General features: G+C 36.0%; 1 protein-coding gene across 1 annotated transcript in view; it reads left to right on the top strand.

Annotated features, from left to right (window-relative positions):
- The window catches only part of ERLIN1 (ER lipid raft associated 1), a 36,840-nt gene that overhangs the window by 349 nt on the left and 9,709 nt on the right, over nt 1-26,782 (top strand). Inside the window, exons 2-9 of the mRNA XM_041742886.1 lie at nt 90-213; nt 2,127-2,208; nt 6,045-6,091; nt 8,194-8,255; nt 12,025-12,150; nt 14,586-14,659; nt 21,406-21,464; nt 23,302-23,393. Coding sequence (XP_041598820.1) covers nt 101-213; nt 2,127-2,208; nt 6,045-6,091; nt 8,194-8,255; nt 12,025-12,150; nt 14,586-14,659; nt 21,406-21,464; nt 23,302-23,393 — 655 coding nt within the window. The 5' untranslated portion in view covers nt 90-100. The remainder of the gene's footprint in view (nt 1-89; nt 214-2,126; nt 2,209-6,044; nt 6,092-8,193; nt 8,256-12,024; nt 12,151-14,585; nt 14,660-21,405; nt 21,465-23,301; nt 23,394-26,782) is intronic.

A 26,782-nucleotide genomic window follows, 5' to 3' on the forward strand; every position in this document is an offset into this window, starting at 1 on the left:
AGGACGCCAGCTCTCCGGAGGGAGGGTGCAAAGTGGAGGGGGTGGGCCTGTCACTCACTGGGCTGGGGATCCTTTCCTGCCTCGTGTAGGAGGAACAAGGATGAATATGACTCAAGCCCGGGTTCTGGTGGCCGCAGCGGTGAGTCTGGTGGTTGTCCTTCTCTACGCCTCCATCCACAAGATCGAGGAAGGACACCTGGCCGTGTACTACAGGTGAGCGGCTTGTGCAGGCTTCTGGGCTTCTCAAGGAGGTGGAAAGTGGGTCTATGAAGTCGTACCCTCTTGCGGTATCGGGGAGCTCTCCAGTCTTAGGAAGCGATTTTCGCCCCAGCCCTGTGGCAGTATGGGGGCCGACACCCTCGAGGTACTGGACGGTTCCGGTGCTCTGTGCATTTTGTGCGGACGTTAGGACTTGTCACAATTACTCCTGGTAGACGGCAAATTCAATTATCTGTTGGGGGAAAACGAAGAAGAAAGAAAGGCAGTGGTCACTGCACCGTGACTGAAGAGGTGGATAAATCATCGTTATATTCCATACAGCTGTACAGGCTTTTAGTTTGTAGAGATGTCATTTAGAAACTCTGGTCCTGTTTGTGGTTGTTCTTAGATTTTTTTTCCTCTGATAGCCCCTAGTTAAGGGTTTTGGCTTAGGAGGCCATGACCATGACAATTGTTCTATCCCTGGACCTGGAGAGCCGTAAATAGGGGATTGAGGGGCTATCCTTCTCCCACCTTACCCTTTCTTTTCAAGTTGAGGGAAGGAATAGTGTGGGATGTGTTGCTCTCTAGGTGAGGCGGAATAGCTTTCCTTCAGCGTAGTTACAACCAGTTCCTTTTGATGTAGACAGGGTACATTTTGGAGAAATTGGAATTATGTATTTGAAAGAGCTTCAACTTTCTGCTTGTTTTCATTATCCCCCCCAAAGCTCGTTTTTCCACTTTAACATCCTGAATCTTAGAAGCGGTCTTCCCTGTTTGAAACTAGTGCTAGTTTCAAATACAGTTTTAGTGATAGGTCTTAGCAATGGAGATCTAGCATAGCAAATGACAGAGTAGTCCATATTCCTATCTAGTTTGGCTTTGTCTTTCTGACAGTTAAACCAAAGAAAACATTTCAGGATATGGCTCTCAATTAGGGATGGACCTCAGCTCATCTTTTCTTAGTTATGTGTTGTGAATTCTTTGCAAACCTATTTATGTTTTCAAGATAAGAAACTAAGTTCTATGAATTTACTATTCATTCTGTAAAATAGGACTTCTTTTTTATAGTTGTCCCCCCCAAATGCCTCCTTTGTAGAATTTCTAAGATGTACGTTCATATTTCTCACACAGCAAAATTTGCTGAATAAGTCCACACTTATTTTTTTTTAAGTCCACACTTATGAACCATTTATTTATAGTTTTATACCCTTACCCTTCATCTTTCCATGCTAAGTTTTGTTTTTGTTTTTAAGATTTTATTTATTCACGAGAGAGGCAAAGACATAGGCAGAGACATAGGCAGAGGGAGAAGCAGGCTCCATGCAGGGGGCCTGATGTGGGACTTGATCCCAGGACCCCAGAATCACACCCTGAGCCAAAGACAGATGCTCAGCCACTGAGCCACCCAGGCGTCCCGGTTTTTGTTATTTTTTATAAAGACTTTATTCCTCTAGTAATTTAATATAGGTAGGTAGAGTAAAAGAGTCTTAAGCCTCAGAAATTTTCTTATTCTCTTAAAGTTTTTGTTATCTTCTTTTTTCAGTCTGGTGACTATATTATGTTTTGATCTGACTCGTGTTATGTACAGTTAAACCACAGCAATTAGAGGCATTAGAGTTTTTTTTCACAATTATTTCTCAGAACCTTAAAGACCAAGGAGAATCCTTTGTACCTGAGAGCAGTGCCAGAGACCCAGAGGTATCGTTGTTGGAGCTTATGAAACAAGATGTAACAGTGGCAGTTTAATTTGATCTTTCCCACCTTTGGCAGATATTTTAGGGGCCAGTAGTTGTTCATCATGAGTAAATCATATTAGTGGGACTTTAGTAGGTCAGTAGCATGACTAAGAATTTATCACACCATTTTAGAGTTGGAAGGGGATTTCTCTCTTTATAATCTTGTTGAATTGAAACATCTTTTCGCAGGGGAGGAGCTTTACTAAATAGCCCCAGTGGACCAGGCTATCATATCATGTTGCCTTTCATTACTACCTTCAGATCTGTGCAGGTGAGTGATTCCTAGGGAAGCCCCCACACTGGATAGACAGGTGTGACAGGAACAGTTACGTTTGTGGGTGGAGATGGATTTCCTTATTGCTTAAGCAAATGGTGATACTTTAACACAGGAGTTACAAAGTTCAGAGTACAGTTGTCACAGCACAAGTTACAATTTTGAATCCCCTCGCTCTCTTGAAGTATATTAGAAGTATGAGCCAGGCAGCTTGGAAGGATTTAGGACTTCCTAAATTCCACACCTATATAGTGCTGTGCAGCAGGGTTTTTTTGTTCCTGCTGTCAAAATAAAAGCAGGACTTTGAAACACGACTAGAAATACAAACCATTGATTACTTCATTTAGAACGGTGTTTGGTTTCCATAGAGGCCAGCTCCTGGACTACTGTTAACATGGAGGATGTGAATTTTTTATGCACAACCTTTCTGCTGCACATTTTTGCCTGGGACATTAAACACAATTTTGTGTGGAACCCTAGTGAATGTTCTATTTTGACAGCATTCCAGAATATATGAAATAAGCATCTGTTCACTAAAAACAGTTATCTTGCCATGGGAGACACTTAGTAAATATCTTTTGATACAACAAGATGACAAAAAAGGATTAGATCATGACTACTCTTACAAGTGCAGCGTGATCATAAATCTTTGGATTCCGAAGTTTGTGTACTATCTGCTATTAATTTTTCTGGGACTCAGGAAGATTCAGTGTATTTAATCTTATAATTTAAATCTAGGCTTCCTACTAGTGAGAGTTTCATTATGAATACTTAAATCCTCCATATTTCCTTCCAGTTCCCTTTTAGATGGCTTTGGGTAAGAATTGTGTCTGTTGAAATGAAATGTAGTGTTCTTTCCCTAGTCAGACTGATTTCCATATTGTTTTCCTATGTTTATTTTTTTCATTCTTGCCTTGGTTCATGTTGTCACCTCTTTTCTCACTATCTCTCCCTTCATTACTGCTCTCCTATCTCAATCTTGCCAGCCTTTTGAAGTTTCATTGCAAATCCGTCTTCTAATCTATAGCTCGTAAAGTCTGTATAGTAAATTTTGGTTCTTGGTCACATTTCCTTTAATAATGTTGTTTGTATTCTCTAAGTTTCTTTGTATGTTTTCTTCCCAGAAAGTCTCCAAACTTCCCAAAGCAGGAGTTGTAAGAAATTTATATTTCTGACCTTTCTTGCTTGTGGTGAAAGTTTTTCAATTGAGCTAACTTCTTAGGAAGCCATATGGTGTAGTGAACATGAGGCCAGGAACCTGGAGACTTAGGTTTTGGCTCTGCCACTAATTGGTTATATGACTTTGCAGAAATGATTTAACCATTAAAGACTTCAGTTACTCCTCCTTTAAAGGGTTTTAGTTACATGAATTTACCAACAGCCCAAACAGTGATGATGTTATCGGTGGCATCCTCAGATGTTTTAAAAATCTTGTTCAAAGCCAGCCAAATATGTTTCTGTCTTTTTGGAGCTTATTATTTTGAATCCTACTGATGCAGAGACATATCAAAGAGATACAGTCAATAAACATTAAAACAGATTTAGAGGTTAACTACATATGACAGTTTTATGGTGTATATGTAACATAAATAGTAGTAAATTGTTATAATTACACAAAAATAGTAAAAAGATTTTAGTGTAAACTAATATACTTTGCATCTACAAAATATTAAAGGCTAGAGCCAGGGGGCTGAATAGGAATGTTCTTTATAAATGACGCAATAACATTCTAGGAAAGAAATACATTAATAAAACTCTTTTAAGAAATTGTTCTTGTAAGAATGAGACATAAATTTATTTTTAGGAATTTTTGGAACACATGAGAAGACAGCCTATATAAACAAATGGCTTAACAAACTTGGCATTTGAAAGGAATATATTACTAGCATCTTGAGAAATGTGAGATCTTGCATATGATACTAAAAATAAAAAAAACCTATGCTTAGAGAAATATGAAAACTTTCACCCTTTATAGCATATATAACATAACCAAAGACTTTTAAAATAAATGTTCCTCCTGGGAAGATAATTTTGGGGATGATCTAAAAGAATTCAGTACTTGAATATAGAATATTAAGTAGAGGATTTAGCATTTCAACTCTTTCCTAGTTCTTGGCTAGGTGATATCCTCTAGGTTAAAGAGGGATGTATATTAAAAGCTGATGTGGGATATGGAAATTGAATTTGGTTGATGTTTGGAAGGAAATAAATTGAACTCATCTCTTCATCAACTTCCCTCACTCTGCCCAGAACCTGTGGCTTGTATTTACTATTCCCCTAATCTCTCAATCCTAGAGTTATAATCTTTTCCCTCTCGGGATGTTATGTGCAGATGCTTACTACATCCTTCCTGTTATGTCTCCTGAATTGACAGCTTTCAATTTCCATGGCCTTTACTAAATTAATTAATACTTTAGCTCCCTAGATGGTTTTCTTGACTCCAGACAAGATGGATGAGTATCACATGTAAGTACATCACATATAAGTACAGGAATTAAAGGAAAAAAAATTTTTGAAAGGTCCATTTTGTGGCTATGTGTAAAATGGCCTATGGAGAGCATAAGCCCCCAGTGGACATCAGAGCCCTCTGTCTAATATCACATTCTCTTATCAAAATTCGCACTCCTCTATATTGCCTCTTTTGCTCCAGGCAAGCCAGCTTGCTTCCTATCATCTCCTATGCACGCAGTTTGTTTTCAACTTTGTATATTTGATAAGATAGCTCCTTTTTTTTTTTTTTAAGTTTATAAAGTTTTACTAAACATTTCAAACAGCTGTGTAACAAACACACCAGAAATAAAAGCTCTAGAATAGTCCAGATGTTCTACAAGTGTGGCCTCATGGGCCCATTTCCTAGATGGACGGTCTCCAGTTCTGTCCTCTGCCTGGACTTCCTCCCTTCCCACTCAGGCAAGAGAAAGATGGATGATTTAGACTGGAAAGACAGCCATGTTGGTCCCCAGTAGGTAGGGGCCAGGAGAAAGTCTCATTTGCCAGCACCTGTTAACCAAAGCACAGAAAAAGCAAAAAGCAAGTGACAGTCACAAAGTCTTCCTATATATTCTTCATAACATATAACATATAGTCTATATTCATGAGACTAAAGGAACACCTGGCATGAGAAGCTATTAAATCTAAGATGTGTCTCTGCTTCATCTTTCTCATTTTTCTCCTCTAGACTTGGCTTATAAATACTTTACCAGAGAGAGCTTTCCAAACTATTATTTCACTCTTTATCATTTAAGTTAAACAATTCAGTTTATGCTCTGTTAATTTTATACTTGTTATAGATTGCTTTATGAGAATTGTATCTCCTGTGTTGGATTGTGAGCTTTTTAGAAACAAGGACCATGTTTCCTTTTTGTTTATATTCCATAAAGTAATATTTGCTGTCTCCTTAAATAAGGTTTGGTGTGTCCAGAATATGCAGTGGAATTAAAGTTTAGAGCACTAGTCCTAATGATAGTATCCTTGTGTAAGCCATGCAGTTTCCAATCCCAGGCCAGCTCTAGGCAAATAAGAGACTTAGAGAATGAACACTTTCCAAGTGCATGCCTATATACTTCTTTCCCTTTCTTAATTTCTTTCCTTTCTTTTTTCTTTTCCCAATGCATCTTGATTGGGACATTAGTTATAAAATATTTTGTCTTGTTTTTTCATGTCTACTAGGATATGAAAAGAAATTACTCTGATAGCTAATCTTTGGGGACTAAAATTGTAATGGAGCTCTTCTGTAACTTATCTCTTAGCAGTTCTCTGGAGGTTTTCCTCTGGGACCAAAGTTCTTTGACTATGTGTGTCCTGAGTATTCATGAAATATCTTTTCCCCCCAGACAACACTACAAACCGATGAAGTTAAAAACGTGCCTTGTGGAACAAGGTAAGCTTTCCCCTCGCTTATCAACCTGCCTTTAGTTTAGATGGAATTTTCGTTCATAAATGTCTTTCAGATAGACATGATAGTAACCCATGTCTCCTGAGTTTTCCATCTTAGAAGACTGTGTATTAGAAAAAAGTAGTTTTGGAGCTTGGCAGACCTTAGCTTCATGTTATCAGTACTGCCACATCTGCTTTATTGACTTTTTTTTTTTTTTTTTTGGATAGACTTTATATTTTAGGGCACTTACAGGTTCATAGCTAAGAAAAGGACAGAGGAAAAAAAAAAAAAAAGGACAGAGAGTTCCCATATAATCCTTGTCCTCATACATGCCTGTATTGACTTTGTTAAGCTTAGTTTCCTTGTTTGTAAAAATCAGATAATAAGACCTATCTTGCAGAGTTTTTTTGTTTTTTTTTTTAAGATTTTATTTATTTATTCATGAGAGACACACAGAGAGAGGCAGAGACATAGGCAGAGGGAGAAGCAGATTCCCTGTGGGGAGCCCAAAGCAGGACTCGATCCCAGGACCCTGGTATCATACCCTGAACCAAAGGCAGACACTAACCATTGAGCGATCCAGGTGTCCTTATCTTGCAGAGTTATTGTGAGGATTAGGATTAGTGTATGTAAAGTGCCTAACTCAACACTTAACTCAGAGTAGGAACTCAGTAACAAACTGAATGAAATCTGACCTTGTCATCTGTAGTACTAAATACCATCTAACAAAGATTTTTTTTTTTTTTAATTTTATTTATTTACTTAGAGAGCAAGCGAGCCAGGGGAAGGAGCAGAGGGAGAGAGAATCTCAGACAGACTCCACGTTGAGCGCAGAGCCTGACACAGGTCTCAATCTCATGACCTGAGCTAAAACCAAGAGTCAGATGCTTAACCTACTAAGCCTCCCCGGCGCCCCCTAAATGCCATCTAATTAGAGGTTCTGGTTCATTAGGTCTGGAATTAGGTTCAATAATTTGCATTTCTAGGAGAAGTTTCTAGGTGATGCTCTTGCTGCGGGTATGTGGACCTTACTTTGAAAGTCTCTGCCCTAAAGAGTTTTAGGGGGAGAACAGCAGGCAAAACCCAAATTATTTCTAGAGTATAATCAGTATATTGAATTGTATCAAAACAAGAATGTAACAATCAAGGTTTTTTTTTTTTTTTTAATGTTCTATTTTGAATGACTAAAATATCAGTATTACAAACCTGTAAAAGAGACATGACCAGCTATGGAAGGACAGAAATGCTTGTAAAAAGGGAGAATTTCCCTTTTTTAAGTTTACATATTTGATACTAAGTTCTTTGTAGGTCTTTCTGTAACACTCTTGTGGATTCCCTTTAGAGAGGACTCAAAATTGGCAACTTCTGAAATTTTATTTTCACACTTCCCTTATTCTCTCAGATTTTTTTTTTCTTTGAACAGGTGTTACTCTTTTTTTAATCAGGAAAAAATGTCCTAAGTTGTTAGGAAGACTTAGTTGTTTGGTTTCAAAATCTCTAACTTCATGAGGCTCATGTGTGCATTAGGGTCTGTTCTGATAGGCCAAGAAGTATAGGAAGCCATTAATTAACAAGTCGTATCTTTCTGAAGTGTCAATTTTACTTAAGAATTTGGAGGAAAATTCTTTTTTTCATATTAGAATAAATACAGATTAAAAAGTAGATTGTAACTCTTTATGATTATAAAATAAGGCAGAAAACCAAAAAAGTGTCAGCCCATGGATGACCTTCATACCTCTTGGGAAACTGTTTTCCTTGTTCTTTGATGGAAAAGTTTGAGAAGTGCACTGCTTTAGCTGTTGGCTTCAGTTCATAAGGGCAAAGTGCTAAGTAGCCCTAGGTTATAGGTTTAGTCTTCACGTGAGCAGTTTGATTATGGCAATTACAGAGGTGAGCCTTAGTTGGGAGAAGAGCCAAATTAAGTGTGTGGAGGGGACATTTGAGTGATGATTGAGTGGTGGTTAGTAGTCATTTTAATCAACAAGTAGTTGTATGTCTTTAGATTTTCCTCCCAAATTTCTAACATGTGGGATATGTTTGACGATGTGGAAATCTGGGATTGTAATTTTACTTGGCTCACACTTTTTCCATTTCTTTGTTTTTAGTGGTGGGGTCATGATCTATATTGACCGAATAGAAGTGGTTAACATGTTGGCCCCTTGTGCAGGTATGGTACCCGTATATTTCTGGTTTTTTGTTTTTTTTTTGTTTTTTTTTTAAGTAGGCTCTATGCCCAGAGTGGAGCCCAATACGGGGCTTGAACTCATGACCCTGAGATCAAGGCCTGAGCTGAGATCAAGAGTCAGATGCTTAACCAATTAAGCCAGAATAACTATTCTGTTGTTTTTATAGTTATAATTAGAATATTTAGAGAAATAAAAGCAAAGATGAACTAGTGGGACTTCATCAAGATAAAGAGCTTCTGGACAGCAAAAGAAACAAATCAAAAGAACTAAAAGACAGCCTACAGAATGGGAGAAGATATTTGCAAATGACATATCTGATATAAAGGGTTATTATCCAAAATCTATAAGGAACTTACCAAACCCAACTCCCAAAAAACAAATAATCCATTTAAGAAATGGACAGGAGATATGAATAGATAACTTTTCCAAAGAAGTCATCCAGATGGCTAACAGATAGATGAAAAGATACTCAATGTCATTCATCACCAGGAAAATACAAATCAAAACCAAGATGAGGTAACACCTCACCTTACACATGTCAGAATGGCTAAAATTAACAACACAAGAAACAACAGGTGTTGGCAGGGAGTGAACTGTTGGAGCCACGTTGGTGGGCATGTGAACTGTTGGGGCCACTCTGAAGAACAGTTTGGAGGTTCTTCAAAAAATTAAAAATAGAGCTACCTTGTGACCCAGATTGCACTACTAGGTATTTACTCAAAGGATACAAAATAGAGATTCAAAGGGGTACATGCACCCCAATGTTTATAGCGTATTAACAACAGCCAAACTATGGAGAGAGCCCAAATGTCCATTGACTGATGAATAAAGAAGAGATGGTATATATATATATATATATATATCATAGAATATCACTCAGCCATCCGAAAAGATGAAATCTTGCCATTTGCAACAATGTGGATAGAGCTCTAGAGTGTCTTATGCTAGATGAGATAAGTCAGTCAGAGAAAGACAAATACTATATAATCTCACTGAGATGTGGAATTTAAGACAAAACAGATGAACATAGGGGAAGTGGGAAAAGAATAAAAGGAGAGGAAACAAGCCATAAGAGACTCTAAATAGTAGAGAACAAACTGAGAGGGTTGACGGAGGGAGGTGGGTGGGGAATGGGCTAGGTGGGTGATGGGTATTAGGGAAGACACTTGTGATGAACACTGGATATTATATGTAAGTGATGAATCACTGAATTCTACTCCAGAAACCAATATTGCATTGTACATTCATGGACTAAAATTAAAAAAAAAAAAAAAAAAAAAAGAGTTGGACGCTTAACTGTGACTGAGCCATCCAGGAGCCCCTATTCTGTTGTTTTTATAATTACGATTAGAATATAACTGAAGAAATTCCTTAAGGAATTAAAAGGTACTTTTAAAGTTTTATGACCTTACTTATTTCTGATATATATGAAAAAATGATAACTGAAGTCTTTTACATTTCTGGGGAATGGTGGCAGGAATAGATCACAAGTCCTGAACAGAGTTGACTTTCTGCAACTGTATATATTATTCTTCTCTCACCAATAGTTTTTCTTTTCTTTTTTACTTAAACAATAGAGTTTTTCTAAAAGCACGACAATCATTGATTAATTCTAGAGTTTGTAGAAAGTAGTGTTTTATCCAGTCAGGATGAGAGAGAATTTCCTTGCATGCTAAAAAATCTAACTGATTAATTCCTGGGCCACATTGATTGATGACAGTAGAAAACTTTTTTTCTAGTTGAGATTTACTATAACTTGCAAAGTGATCTGAAAATTCTCAGTGTGGGGAAAACATTTCTTTGGTAAAAGATGAAAACCCACAGAGATGGAGTGGTTCAAATAAAAAAAAAATTAGAAGTTCTAAAGAAATATTTGCCTTTTTTTGTTTTTTTTTCCCAACTTTTTTTTTTATTGTAGTAAAATACTCATAACTTAAAATTTACTACCTTTAAGTATTTATAAGTGTAAGATTCAGTGGTACTAATTACATTCACAGGGGTGCCTAGCTGGCTCAGTTGGTAGAACATGTGACTCTTGATCCAGAGGTTGTAAATTCGAGCCCCATATTAGGGGTAGAAATTACTTAAAATCTTAAAAAAAATTTCACATTGTTTTGTAACCATTACCACCATTCATCTCCATAACTTTTTTTATCCTGCAAAAGTGAAACTATACCCATTAAACATTAATTCCCCACTTCCCTCTCTCCCCAGCCCATAGCAGCTACCATTCCATTTTCTGTCTGATTTTGTCTACTCTTATGTACTTTATGTAAGTGGAATCGTAATATTTGTCTTTTTGTGACTGGCTTATTTCACTTCGCATAATGTCCTCAAGGTTCATCCATGTTGTAGCATGTGTCAGAATTTCCTTTTTTCTAAGGCTGAGTAATATTCCATTGTGTGTTTACACACACACACACACACACACACACACACACACACACACCACATTTTGTTTGGCCATTTATTCATTGGTGGAAACTTGGATTGCTTCCACGTTTTAGCTATTGTGAATAATGCTATTAACACAGGTGTAGTTGAGTATATTTAAGACCCTTCATTCATTTGAAAGAGCTGCCATTTTATCCTGCTTATTAAAATTGGCATGTTTAATATATATAAGATACTGTGTTTGGCAGAAACAATTTAAAAAGGCAGTTAAAAACTTCCCTAGGGAGTTTTTTATTTTCCTTCAGAGGATGTGATACCAACCTTAAAAAAAAATATTTGTAATGGAATATAGGTTCATACTTAATGTCATGGCACTGGTACAGGCTCAAAATGCAAAAGGATTTCAAAATAGAGAGCAAGCTGTATTACTCTCAAGTCGATTTGGATTATATTTTTCCATTATTATTTTGTCCTTTGCTCATCTACTTTCCCTGCTTACACAGTGGAATGGATTATGATTAGAAAAATAGACAAAGGGCAGATATTACTGGTTCAAAACTGTTGGATCACCAATTTATTTGGAAATGACCAAGTGAGTTAGCAAGTATTTATTGATAGCCTATTATTTGTGATCTGAAATCCAGTTACATAGGAAATCCTCCATGGGAAAGCCAGTAGAACAAGTACTTGAGTCTGAAGGAGGAAAGAAACATGTTTTAATAGTGAGAGCACAGACTGTTGTGGCCTAGTATGTGCCCTTAGGAACATTCCTGAAATGCTCTGTTTCTCTTTCCTCTTATGCATAATTAGGAATTTTTTTGTGAAAATTAAGTGGTAATATATGTAAATTGCCTGATATAAAGCCTGTCTTAGTAAATGTTCATTTCTTTTCCTTCTAGCTTGATGTCTATTTTACAGCCTTTAAAAACTACCTATTTGAAAATGGTCTTTGGCAGCTACTTCCTTCTTTTATTTCCAGTATTCAATTAATTCAGGCTCTCTTTACCTCCTTGCTAAACTTTTGCTTTGCAGTGATTGCCTTACACTTTCCCTGCCTCACAATTCATCTTAACACTGCTGCCACAGTACAAATGCAATTGTATCATGCCCTTGTTTGAACATTTTGACATCCTTTTTATCTCCAAGATAGTATATACTCTCCTTAGTGTGGAATTCGAAATTTGCCCGCTAGAATTGCAAATGCAGTAATATTTGGAAAATTGAGCACAAGGAACACATCAAGGTTTGTGAACTGTGTTTCACTTTTCCGCTACTTTGTTGTCACTTTTCCTCATTCATAACTTTTACCATATGTACATTTTACAAAAAAAAAATGTATTTTTACTTCTTCTTCAGTGTTTGATATCGTGAGGAACTACACTGCAGATTATGACAAGACCTTAATCTTCAATAAAATCCACCATGAGCTAAACCAGTTCTGTAGTGCCCACACACTTCAAGAAGTTTACATTGAATTATTTGGTGAGTGCCTTACTCATTTTTTTTTTAAAGATTATTTATTTATTTATTCATGACAGAGAGAGAGGGGGAGAGAGGCAGAGACACAGGCAGAGGGAGAAGCAGGCTCCACACAGGGAACCCAATGTGGGACTCGATCCTGGGTCTCCAGGATCACACCCTGGGCTGAATGCAGCGCTAAACCGCTGAGCCACCAGGGATGCCCATCTTACTCGTTTTAAATTAAATATGTGAATAACCAATTAGAAATCTTAGTTAACTCTATAGATGCTACAATATTATTAAACATTATGCTGTTTGAGCATTTCTTCTGAATTTATAATAAAGCATTTGTCTTTAAAATAGTCTTAAGTTTAAATTTTTATGATTAAACAAATACTCAAAAGATATTCTAAGAATGATAATTTTCTGAAATCTGTATGTGTTACTTAATAGAGATTGGAAAAGATTATTTACAGGCTATATTCTGTTTTTGCTGTGATAACTTAGTGAAAATTAACTTTGTTGCTATTTTCATAGGTAATTTGGGGAAATTTAGAAGTCTTTCTTGGAGTTTCACACTCCCATATTTGATGATTTGCTAGGAAGACTGACAGGGCTCAGTGTATGTTCTACTCACAGCTAAGGTACAAAAGGATACAAAGTAAAATCTGGAGGAATCCAGGCACAAGTTTCCAAGAGTTTTCTCCCAGTGGAGTCATACAGGATACACTTACTTTTGTATAAAGTGTGACAGTACATGTGAAATGTGATCTGCTAGGGACAGTCATTAGACTTGCTGCCCAGATTTTTTTTTTTAGGGGCCAGGGGAGAAGTAGAGCAATAGTGAATCTCTAGCAGGCTCCATGCCCAGCACAGAGCCTGACACAGAACTTGATCTTACAGCCCTGAGATCATGACCTGAGCTAAAATAAAGAGCTGGACACTTAACCACCTGAACCACCCAGATGCCCACTGCCCAGAACTTTTATTGAAGGCATCCTCAGCCTATAGCACATACCAAAATTCCACACTCAGAAGGAAGGCACATGTTCAGCATAAACCACGTTGTTTGTATAAACAGTGTAGGCAGAGTGAGTCATTCTTACCAGTTCTGGGAATGGTGGGAATCCTTTCCAAATCCATGTCCAGGTGACAGCCAAAGGCCAATTTGCTAACAGGCCCTTCTAAGGATTACAGCTTTAGGCCTGCTGTGTTAACTCTTAGCTGCATAAGTTACTTTTTCATTTGTGATAGTGAATGCTATGACCCATGATTGGATTGTTGCTATTGGTTGCTCACTTCTCCCTCCTGGAATTCTTAGTGAATTGCTTAGAGGTAGGCATGGGGGGAATTATTTTAGAGATCTACGAATTGATTACTCATTGATGATTAACAACTACTAGTTGTATGAAAACACTGTTGTTATTTGTCACATCACCAGTCATTTTAATAAGGGTGAAAGTACTATTGAGGTGGATAGAAAATTCATGAGTTAAAAGGCCAAGTGAAATTGACAGCTTTATTGTCCATTCTTGTGTACCTTCCTGTGAGCCTCTCCTCTCCCCTCTCTTTTTAAGAGAGAGTGAGAATATGTGTGAGTAAGAGGTAGGAGGAGCAGAGAGGGGTGGGCGGGGGGGAGGGGGAGTAGAGAGAGAGAGAGAATGAATCCCAAGCAGGCTCCATGTTCAGGGCTGAGCCTGACATAGGGCCTATCTCAACCCTGAGATCATGACCTGAGTTAAAAATCAACAGTCACTCAACCAACTGAGCCACTGAGGTGCCTCTCCACCTTTAAGTTCAATACACTAGGCAGAGATCCATGGAAATGAAATTTAGTCATTTGGAAATTTGGGTTAAAGACTGACTGAAGGGGCAGCTGGGTATCTCAGTTGGTTAAGTGGCTGACTCTTGATCTCGGCTCAGGTCATGATCTCAGGGTCCTGGGATTAAGCTTTGTATTGGATTCCATACTCAGTAGGGAGTCTGCTTGTGGATTCTCTCTTCCCCCGTTTGTGTGCATGCATGTGCACGCTCTCTTTCTCAAATAAATAAATCTTAAAAAAAAAAAAAAGACTCAAAATGGGAATTGGGTTTTTATGAGAATCAGGACACATATTCAGTAACCACACTGAATTAAGTTATTAATCTCCATTTATTGGATAAACACCTGTTTGTCGTCTTTCTTCCTTAATTTCTTTGACAGTTCTTCATACTTTCTCCCATACAAAAGGAAAACTAAATATATATTTTTAAGTGTATATGTAATAATTTATATATTTGAAATATATAATTAGGGTTCTTTTTTTTCATAAAAATGTGAAGTGGTTTAAGCTCTATAAAAGAATACTGACATGGAAATTTTAGGTCTAATAATGATTGGGGGTTTTCAATATTAATACAATGGAAAAAATTTTTCTGAGTATCATGAGAGCTATTGTTCTTGGCCTCAAAAACAGATCAAATAGATGAAAACCTGAAGCAAGCTCTCCAGAAAGATTTAAACGTCATGGCTCCAGGCCTCACCATACAGGTAAGCCCTTTTCCTAGGGAAATTCTCTAGGGGAAAAAAAAAATCCTCCAGGAATTTTGAGAACTTTGAATTTAATGGTTCTTTCATTGGACATTGTTTATTCAGCAATTATTTAATTGAAGTGCTATGGGATTTTATAGAATGGCTTTCTCAGTTTGACTTTAGGTCTCTGCCAAAACAAAATACTCTTGGAGCTTGCCCTGGGTGGCATTTTTTTCTGATAAAGCTGATAAGTTGAGGCTCTTACAAGGAAATGAAATCCATGCACTGCTAATTGTGAGGCATTATAAAGATACAGTAATGGTTGTAAATTAGCATAAGAGTAAGGCCTTAGTCTTATAAGATTATAAACAGGATTATAAACAGGAACAATAATTCTAGCAAAATAGATGTTACATATTATTAATTGACAGATGAACTTAATAGATGATTATTGCTGTAAGACTTTAGAGTTCAAGAACATTTCAAGAGAGTCTGCCTGAAAACAACTATAATTGAGTTGGGATTTTAGGTGGGTCTGGAAGAATTAGCAGGATTTATATGGGGGAAGGAGTAAGGAATATATTTCAAGTGGGTGGAATGAATGGCCTGAATAAAAGTAAGGTAGCAGACGGATTTGATGGTAGTGGTGATGATGTGGCAGCAGCAGAAGCAGCATTGGAAGATAGAATAGTAAGAGGTTGTATGCTGGCTTTTTTGGGGTCAGTGTTTTTTCAGATTGGGTTGAAATCCATGAGTGATTCTAAAATCAATTTAAGTGGATCATGACAGCATTTTAAATAAAATTGAGTAAGAAAGAAAATTAGAGCACATGGCATGTACTAAGTTCAAATATCATTTTATGAAACTTTTGTTTTCTGTGTGTGGTTTAGGTGTTTATATTGGGTATTACTATAAAATGCATGTCTTAGAGTGGTCATGGTTAATAACATTTAAAAGCTGTGGCGCCGTAGGTCTGGATTACCTGAGAAGTGGTAATATGGCTTCTCTAGTGTCCTTTCTCAGAGTTTCTAGGAGATCAGTTAAGATAACAAATGTTTCTCAGCTAAAGAGAAAACTTGGTTTGGTGTCATGTGTCTCAAGTGTTGCACTGTTGAGAGTGTGCATTCACTGTGAGCGACCATGTGTGATCTCATAAATAAGATTGAAAAGTTGGTGAGGGTTTTCCCTGTCCTCATTCATGTCATGGCATTATTTCTGACTGGTGCCTGAGGGGGAGTCACCAAAGTTAAAGGGTCATTTGAAAAGTCCAGAGCTAACTTCATAAAGTCCTTCTGGTTGTTCATACAGTGTGGCTAGAGTTGCTTTTCAATTGTAAAGGTAATAAATGTGAATGTCATAGATTCTTAGATTCTGCTCAGTTTGTTACTTGGGAGATGTAGCTCATTGTTAACAGCTGCCTAGAATTCTTTGCCTTTTATTACATAATCATTTCTGTTTCCAGTTTTTTGCTATTAATAAACAATAGGTTAGTGAATATTCTTGGCACATCTTTTATTACAAGTTAATCTTGGAAAAAACCTGCACAAATCTATATTTGTGTCAGCAGTATATGTGAAAACTTGTTTCTCCATAAACCTCACCAGCATTTGAAGCAGTCATACATGCTGATATTTGCTATATGGAATGATGTTATATCTCTCTTCGATTTGCATTTCTTTAGTTATTAATGAGGTTGAACATCATCTGATTTTTTTTTTTTTTTGGCCATTTTGTACTTTTGTCAACTGCCTATTTATATCCTTTGCTTACTTTTGTGTTGTTTTACTTTTTCTTACAGATTGTAGTAGTATTTTGTATATTCTGAATATTTTTATACACATATGTGTTCTATATGTTGTTAAAAAAATTAGGTATTGGGCAAAAGATGAATAACAAAATGAAATTCGCCAGTAATTTTACATGCGGAGATAAGAGTTTATTGTATATTTCTAGACTCTTATTAATCTAGAGGAACATATATTTATTCATGGGTATAAATAATGTTAAACCAAAGTGAAATTGTACCATGGCTGCTTTTTTTTTTTTTTTAACTGACAGTATATATAAGCATCTTTTCAAGTCAAAAGTAGAGATTCACTGCATCATTGTTTTTATTGGTTTTATTAACCCATGGCTTCCTCCAGTCTTCACTGTTACACACATGCTGCAGTGACAAGCTTATACATACATCTTTTTAAATCCTTCCCTTAAGTTCGTAAATATGGGGATCCCTGGGTGGCTTGGCAGTTTAGCACCTGCCTTCCGCCCAGGGTGTAATCCTGGAGTCCTGGGATCAGGTCCCGCATCGGGCTCCCTGCATGGAGCTTGCTTCTCCCTCTGCCTGTGTCTCTCCCCCTCTCTCTCTCTCTCTGTGTCCCTCATGAATAAATAAATAAGATCTTTTAAAAAAAAATTCTTAAATTTATGATTGATGAGTCAAAGCGTATGCCCCATTTGGAACCTTTTTTAATACATATTGCCAAATGGACTTTCAGGAAAATTTTAGCATCTTACATTCTCTCATCAGCATTGTTGGTGAGCTATAGTTTCTTACACATTTTATTGTGTGATTGTACCCAGATAATTAAAAGATGCATGCTGACTTTCTTAATCTTTTTAGAGAAGTTAATTTGGTATTTTAATTATTGAGATTGAATGCCTTAGGATATTTAATGACCGTTTGTATTTCATTTGTGAATTGTTGTGTTTGCTCATTTTTAATTTCTCTTTTTCTCATCTAAATAAGCTATTTTTAAAATAAATAAGCTGTTTTTAACATGTTAATTATTACAGCTTTCAAATGCATGGAAACATTTTCTCCTAGTTTTTTTCTTTACCATTTAATGTCTTTTTCCCTCTGCAATTCTGAAGTTTTATTTTTTCTTTATTTTTTCTTTATTTTTTCTTTTTTTAATTCTGAAGCTTTAAACTTAGGTAGTAATTTTAGTATCTTTGTGGTGTTTTGCAGTGTTGATATGCCTTAAGCCACTTTCACCCCTTTAAAATACAGAAATTTAAGTAAAATTGGAAATTACAACATTTTTCTCTGCTTTTATGTTTGTGTGTGTGTTGTGTAAGATTTATATATTTATGTTAGAGAGCAAGAAAGACCACATGGGCTGGGGTGGGAGGGACAGAGGGGAAGGGAGAGAGAAACTTGAGTAGTGTGTGTGCTGAGCATGGAGCCCAACCTGGGCTTGATCTCATGACCTGAGCTGAAACCAAAAGTCAGATGCTTAACTGACTAGTCACCCAGGCACCCCTTTACAGTTGTGTTTTAGATTTAAATGAATAATTCATCTGAAATCCATTTTGAGCAACAAGAATTAAGGAATGATATATACCCCTATCTCCCTTGTTTGAAATGCCATTTGTATTGTATGCTAAATCCCAGTATATAGTATGGTGTTTCTTGGACTTTGTTCCATTGATCTTTGTTTCCTATTTCTTCATTAGTTATTGAGCCCTTAGTTTTTTTCCCATTAGATCTACTTCTGTCTTATTTTTTTCTGTTAGTAAATTACACCTCCTTCCCTTCAGACAAATCTAGATGTGTGGAGGCATCTATAACAACTTCTCACCCTTAACATATAATCAGACCCCATATCCTGCTGATTTTATCACCAAAATCCATGTAAAACTTCATCTTCACTGCTACCTCCCTAAGCCAAGCCACCATGTCTTTCCTGGACTTCCAACAGTAGTCTCCTATCATGTTGCCCCACTTTTGACTTTTCTCTTTATCCATAGCATTTTCAGCATAGCAGTGAGAAGGATCTTTTAAATTTAGTTTTATTTACTTGTTTTATAAAAACAGTTACTGAACAAAAAAATATCACTTCATTATATGTTTTTAAACTGGTAGATCAAGATCTCCATTGTTTTGGTTGCTTTAGTCTTGCCTTAAAAGTTTCTTATGAGAGCTGGAGTGCATTTTTTGAACTTCCGGTCTATTTGTCAACCTTCTTTCCTTAACACATTATTATTATATGTTTATGATAATCAACTTTTTATTCACTTTTAAAATCTCGTAAGATACATTATATTTCCAAAAATAGTGGCCTTTGATATTTCTGCCAGCTTATTCCTCCAGATGAGTTTTTATTATTGATATTTTTAAGCTATATCCAGGTACCTACATTGGCATATAATTTTAAAATCGGAAACATAGTTTATGGCTTTATTTAATCATATCATTTTTGTTTCTTTTAGAATTTCTGACCAGATGAGAAACTCATACCTCAAATTAATACTCAAGGATTTATTGAGTTTTAATGCTATTAAATATGTCATCTTTTTTTGTATAAGCATTGAGGAATGCAAATGATTTTTGGGGAATTTATTGTGCAGCTACTAGTTTGCTGAAATCACTGTTTCTAATAAATTTTGGGGGTTAATTTCCTTGGATTTTTTTTTGTTGTTGTTTATGTGATATAAACATTTAACATGAACTCTATCCTCTTAAAATTTTAAGTACACAATACATTATTGTTGACTGTAGGTACAGTGTTATATAACAGAGCCAATTTATTTTGCTTGACTGGAACTTTATGAATTTCCTTAGTTTTTTTTTTTATTTATATAATTATGTGAAAATAAAAGCTTTGATTTTCCCCTCTACAGCATAGTATTTTCCAGTCTCCAAATCATCAATCTGTTTTAATTCTTCATGTAATAGTCATAACTATCTGAAAGTTTCTTATTCATTTATTTGCTTTTTGATATCTATTGTGGTTTCTCCCTTTAAAATATTCAGTTCCATGAAAACAGCGTTGCCTTGTTCATTGCTATATTCATAGTGCCTAGAACAAACGGCACTTGGCACAGACTAAACACCAATTAATATTTGTTGAATAAACATTCTCTGTAACAGTAATTTTTCTCTTCTCGCTGTTTATACTCCATTTTTCTTCTTGAACAACTGTGGCAAAGTGGAGTAGTGAAAATAGGCATCCTTGATACTTTTTGCCTAGGTTGTTAAAGAGAGTGACTATTTTATGCTGGCTTTTCATTTAAAATATATGCCTATAACCCAGTGGTCAGTTTCAGGTACATTCATTTCATCAGCCTTTTTTTTTTTTTTTTCTTTTCCTTTTTTTTGCTTTCTCCACTCACTGTGTGTGTTTATTTTGGCCATTATTTTTTTTAAGTCTGTTACGGTGCAACTTATCTGTTACAGTAGGTGCTTATTTTACACATATTTGAGAATTATGAGGTTGCCAAGATTGGCAATCATGTAGTGTGTTTGTCAGTCTCATACTGCAAGATAGAAGTCTTCAAAAGGCAGTCAAGTTTTATGCTTTTTAAAAGACTAAAATGATACATGGCCAGTCTCTTAAACGCAAAATGACAGTGCTTCCTTCTGGGTCATATTAAAACATACTGGAAGTTATCTTTATTTCTGGTAGTCTGGATACCTCCCTGAGTTGTTCCTTAAGTCCTCACATGCCTCACCTTCAGCATATAATGAGTTTTTTCATTACAGTCCCCAACTTCTTGCTCCATTTCACTATTTCTTGTATTTGGTTAGATAGTTCTCAAATTCTTTACAGATTTGACTATTCTCTTTCATGTAGGGAAGTCATTGTTGCTTAAAAGTCTTCTTTCAAAAGCGTTAAAAGAAGGTTGAAAAAGTGCTTGAAAAAGAGCAGGAGCTGAGAGGGAAAAATAAAGCAAGATGAAATCAGAGAGGGAGACAAACCATAAGAGACTCCTAATCATAGGAAGGAAACTGAGGGTTACTGGAGGGGAGGGTTTAGGGGATAGGGTAACTGGGTGGTGGACGTTAAGGAGGGCACATGATGTAATTATAATTAGCACTGGGTGTTATATAAGACTGATGAATCACTAATTCTACCTGAAACTAATAATACATTGTATGTTAATTAATTGAATTTAAATTTTAAATAAAGGTTATATGCTTAAAGACTTTTGTTACTTAAAAAGTTTAGCTAATTTTTGGAGGGAAATTTCTTCAGATTAGTGTTTTGTGTATGTCTACAGTATAGGTAGGGGATGAGTGATGTTTAGTTAAGTCAAAAGCTTTTGAGAGATCAGTTGCCTATTGTAGAAAAGTCAGCCTTCAAAAGGCTTCACTTCCCAAGTAGATAATCTTAATTGATGTCAAAGTGCACCGTGGTTAGGGAAACAAAGTGTCTAGTAAACAGTGTCCATAAAGACAAGTAAACTTTGTTCTAAGTAAAATTCTAGGAAGAAAGAATGTAAGCTGTTAACTGGTATTTGTTTTCCTTTAGCTTTGGGCTGTTTATGTGTAGCCAGTACTGCGTAATTGCAGGTTAGGAAGTGGTAAATATATTTATTGGCCACTGTATTAAGTTGCATATACTGACCTGGACTTTGTTGGCTTTTATTTTTGTTTTTACTGTTTCCTACTTTACAATCTAAATCTTGGAATTTTTCCTTCCTTCTGTTTCTTTGATTTGCAGGCTTGAAAATGAGACAAAAGTATCCAACTGAAGAGCTTTGTAGGTCTTTTAAGGGAAAACCTTTTCCCTAAAGGAAAGGGATAGAGTGATTTTTTTCCCTCCGTAGCCAAGCATTTTTTAAGGAAACAAGAAGCAGTGTATCTTTGATTCTTGGAGTGATGGCATGAAAAATAGATTTTCTGGCAGAATCTCCACACGTTAGTAGGCAGCTATGTCATAGTTGTTTTATTCGTTTCATTTGAGGAGCTTTTCTATTGAAGATTTAGTTTGAAGATTTATTTTTCAAATATACTTTGGCTTTTTACTTTTATTTTTTAGGCTGTGCGTGTTACAAAACCCAAAATCCCAGAAGCCATAAGAAGAAATTTTGAGTTAATGTGAGTAATATGCTTGGGATCCCAATATTTTTATTTAGGGCTGTCTACATATTAATATACCAGAGTAGAAAAACTTATATGTGAGATGTTACACTCTGGGGTGGGGTGTATATCTATCTTCCATGCTTTAGTTTTTATTATATTCTCTATTCTTGTGTCTCAGTTCATTAGACTTTTCTTAGTTTTTTTCTTTATATATGAACATTTCAGGAGCAGCTTTAGTGGCTAAGGATGCAGATAGCTGTAGACCTATTGTTGGAAGGCTAAGGTATAATTTGGACATGAATATCTTGAATTAAAATACTGATGGAGGAGGGAGTCCTAGCGGTTAAGGTTGAAGAGAGTGCCTATATTGTGTACTGTGTTACAATGCTAAGAATAGATACGTTATTGGTATAAAGTTTGGTTTTCCATTGTATGTGATTGTGTTATCTAAAGTTATACCTAGATCTTTATAATTTGCTTGTGGGAAGCTTTGCCTGAATTGACTCCTGGTAGTCTTCTCTTTGGGTCCAGGGCTGACTGGGAATGAGAAGATACTTGCTTGACATGAAATTAATTTCTTAGTGTTCTGAAGATCCGTGTTAAGGGAATACCTATTGTAGTTGAAATGGCTGTATTCTTCTTGTTTGACAGGTATTGAAAAGAAGAAACAAAAGTCTTTATGAAACTTGGGTAGTATTTTAGGAGGAAAAATATGAAATGCTGGAAAAATAACTTTGCAAAAGTCAGGAATGCAACAGATTGTAGAAGTATTAGGGGTCTAAGGAATACTACTACGACTACTTGGGATAATCTCCTGCTGACTCCTTACTGTTGCCAAGTCTGTATCTTCTGTTACGCAGAATTTTATTTATCCTTTTCATTTGTAGAAGTGGAACTCCTCTTTTAAAACTATAAAGGATAGAGTGCCAGGCTGGGTAGATCATAGTCTGAATATCTTAGGCTTTCAATATGATAGCTTCTAGTGATGGAGACATGAAGACTATATGTTTTCTGCCCTCAAATAACTCGTAGTATCCAGAATGCCATTTTATGTCTTTATCAGTTTTGAGAGGAAAGGAAAGATCTTTGGGGGGAAATATTTTGGGGGAACTGTTGGGAGTTATTTTTCGAATAAATCTGGATCTTTCCTAATTTTGTAGACTATTGCAATTCCAGATTTAAAAGCCACCTTAAATCTAACCTTCCCACCTAATGGTAATTTTTTTATATGTTTTCTGCCATGTGGTCACCCAGTCATCATTTGTACATGCTTCGTGATAGGCCACCTGTTTCCATTTTTAGAAAGCTCAGATTCTTAGAAAAATTTTCCTTACATTGAGCCCCAGTTTGTCACCTAATAACTGCTACCTAATTATATCTTCCATACAACAAATAGGGTCAGTGCACAGTGTCTGCCTGAGGAAGGGCTGAAATCCAGCTCTGTTCTGCTTGCCAAACCATGCACCTGAGGGACTGCATCTGCTCAGAGGTTGTTGCATTTTGCTAATTGACCCAGAGGTGCTATATGGGCTAGTTGGAGGCCTAACAACAAAGGAAACATTTATACACTCTGGGTACTTCGAGATCACAGGCCTTCCCATGATACAATTAGAGGAAAAGGTCAGACTAAAATACAAATGTATGAATTGATTCTTATATCTGGGTGACTTTGGGCAAATCATTAAACCTTTCAGCCTCAGATTCATTATAAGTAAAATGGAGTAACACCTGTCTTGGCACCTTAATGGATCAGAAGTTCATGTTGCAAATAGTTCTCTGACCCACTGTAGAGTCAAAATTACTGCCTGTGACTGCACATCATTTCTAATTTTTATAATATTTTGCTTCACAGGGAGGCTGAAAAGACAAAACTTCTTATAGCTGCACAGAAACAAAAGGTTGTGGAGAAGGAAGCTGAGACAGAGAGGAAAAAGGCTATTATAGGTACCTGGATTTTTTTCTGAAATGGATGTCTCTAAGTACATGTGTTACGAGTTTGTCCTGTTTTTTGTCAGTCTGACACTGGATATTAATGGGATCAAATAAGATTGCACCATACATAGTGGAGAATTCTAGAAACTTTTGTCATTCAGATGTTTTACAGCCTTTAAAATTAGATGGTGCCAGTACTTCGTGAAGTGCTTTGGCGCTCTACCATGTCTTTGGCTGCTACTGCTTTTTCAAGGACAGGAAAATGGATAGGATTTTTGGGCAACTCTAGCATCTGTGAAGTTTTGTTCATATGGTTTAAGAATAGAGTTTTTTGGCCAGAGCTCAGGATTATAATATGCTTCCTTGCTGTTGACATACAACGAGTTTTATCGGGATGGATAGATGTTGTCATCTTCAACAGTATGGCAGGATTGCTTACAGCTTATTTTGAATCACAGTGACTTCCCTAACACTCCAGGATACTCTATATTGGACTGCCCTCTTAGGCTCTCAGTCATTTGTTCCTTGAGATGCTGAAAGTTTAAGAAGTGTTTCATTAACTATTTCAAATATGCAGGAATGTACAGAGAATAATCGAATGAAGGCGCAATGTTGGCCACATTCCTTCAGATCACATTTTCTTTTAAGAATAAATTTATGTATCCATTTGAAGCCTCCTGTGTACACTTACCTGGTCCTATTTCTTGACCTCCCTTCTCTGAGTAGCTTCTCTTTTAAAGTTTTTAGGTAGATGATTCTGTCCATATTTTTATACTGTAACTGAAAGTATGTTACAATAAACAGTTCATAGAGTTGTTTTAAAAGATAAAAATGGTATCAAACTCCATCTTTTATCTCACAACTTGCTTTTATTTTACCAGCACTGTTTGAGTTTTATTCATATTGATATGTGTAGATTTAGTTAATTTTTAACTGCTGTGCACTCATTCTGTGAGTGAACCTCCGTTCATGCTGATGGATTAGTGTTGAAGAGTTAGGTAGTTTTTAGTTTTTCCTTATGAACAGTGCTGCAGTAATGCCAATACCCATGTCTCTTCATGCACACATTCGGAGTTTTCCTGTGGTAGTGGAGTGTCGGTTAGTGCCCTATTTCACCAGCTTTTTGTTTCTACTCCCTAATAAGATGACTGCAGAAATTGAGAATGAGTGTTTTAGAAGTTCTTAAAGCATTACACAGTAATTTTATGTCTGTTGAGTCTAATAATAATGAGCCTGTGGTTATTTTTAAAATATTTTTCCTAGTAATTAATTTTAATTATACTTTATAAAATATTGCTTCCTAACAGATTGAAATACAAAAAAAAGGAGGGAGGTTGCTCTCCCATAGATAGTTTGAGAAGCATTGCTCTGGAATACATACCTCAAAGTAGAATTGGTGGGTCATAGGGTACATACATCTTCATATTTATAACATTCAGTATTGCCAAATTGCTCTGCAAAGTGATCCTACTATTTTACCTTCTCTTCAGCAAGGTTTGAGTTCCCATTCCTTTGCTGCTTTATTGAATTCCCATTTCTGCACATCCTCCTCAACTCTTGGATTCATTAGACCTTTTAAAATTTATGTCAGTGTGATCAGTGTGATAGTGCACACGTATCACATAATTTCAGTTTGTATTTCTCTGATTACTAGTAAAGTTGAATATTGTTTACTGGTCATTCAGGGTTCTTTTTTTTTGGATGTGAATTGCCTGTTAATATACTGTTAGCCCATTGTTTGATTACCTTTTTTTGAGCTGATTTGTAGAAGTTCTTTATATCTTCTGGATGTTAATCCTTTCCCAGATTTATGCTTTGCAAATATCTTTTCTCACTTTGTGGCCTGTCTCTGAGCTTTATAATGTCTTTTGACATTCATATATATTTAATTTTCATGTAATCATATTCATCAGTCTTTTCCATTCTAATTTGTGCTTTTTCTATTCCATTTAAGAATTATTTCCCAACCTTAAAGTAATAATTTTATTTTAAAGGTTTTAAAGTTTTGCTTTTCACATTTAGATATTAAATCCATCTGGAATTTATTTTAGGGCTTGGTGTGACATTAGAATTCAGTTTATTTTTTCCAAGTAGCAAGCCAATTCTTTTAGGCTATTTATTGAAAATATCATTATTTCCTCTATTTATTTCTAAAACCATGTCATGCCTTCTCCAGAATTACCTTGTTTTAATTACTGTCACTTTTTATGTTGAGTCTTGCTATGGGAGAGCAAGTTTTTCCTTAATTGTTTCTCTTAACTAGTCTATTCCTAAAATTGTCTTACACTGTCCTAGGCCCTTTATTCCTCCTCTAAATTTTAGAACCAGCTTAAGTTCTGTAAAATGCTGTATTGATGTTTTGGGGAGAATTACAATATGATACTGAATCTTATAAATCTGTTACGTTCCTCTGTTTATGAGAAATGCCTTTCAAAAAATTGTTACAATTTTCTTATTAAAATTCTAGCACTTTCTTAGAGTTTCATTCCTATATATTCCTCAAATTTTTTACTATTATCATAGGCTCTTTTTTTTTTTTAAGATTTTATTTGAAAGAGAGAGAGCGCGCACAAGTGTAAGAACGAGTGTGGGGAAGGCCCAGGGTGGGGAATAAGGATGAGTAGACTCTGCGGATGAGCACAGTCTGATGCAGGGCTCCATCCCAGGATCCTGAGATCACGACCTGAGCTGAAACCAAGAGTCAGACACTGAACTGACTGAGCTACCCAGGCGCACCAAATAGGCTCTTTTTTGAAGGTGCATTTTCTAACGGGTTTTTGCTTTTGTTAGAGGTATGCTGTTAATTTTGTTTATTTAGCAGTCTTGCTGAACATGCTGTTTCTAAGAGTCTTTTGGATTTCCCATATGAGCAAATTGTCTTCAGATCAGGATAGTTCTGGTTTTCTCTTTGTAGTCCTTCACGTTTTAATTTTTCTTATCTTACTGGTTTAGGCTATGATTTACATACAATACAGTATTGAAAAGAAAGATGGCAACAGATATTTTTCTCTTGTTCCTAACTTTATTTCAAATAGTCCCAGGGATGCTTGCTGTGCTGAACTTTTATTGGGTTAATGAAGTTTCTTTCTGTTTCTTGCTTGCTGAGAGTTTTTATCATGAATGACTGTTAAAACTTTGAGAATTTTTTCCGTATCTGTTGAGGATGACCATATAATTTTTCTTTTTGAAGCTATTAATATGAATTATATTAATAGATTCTCTAGTACTGAACTGTTTTGCCTTCCTGGGATAAACCCACTTGATCATGATGTAGGAGATTCACCCCAATACATTTTTCTTTATGTCTTGCTGATATTTCTTTAAAATTTTTACTTTTATTGCCTAGTTTTTACTTTTATTTCATAAATTTCAACTTATATTTTTTTTCTTGCACTCTTATT

Source organism: Vulpes lagopus, chromosome 2 (genome assembly GCF_018345385.1).
Source record: "Vulpes lagopus strain Blue_001 chromosome 2, ASM1834538v1, whole genome shotgun sequence".
Taxonomy (NCBI): Eukaryota; Metazoa; Chordata; class Mammalia; order Carnivora; family Canidae; genus Vulpes; species Vulpes lagopus.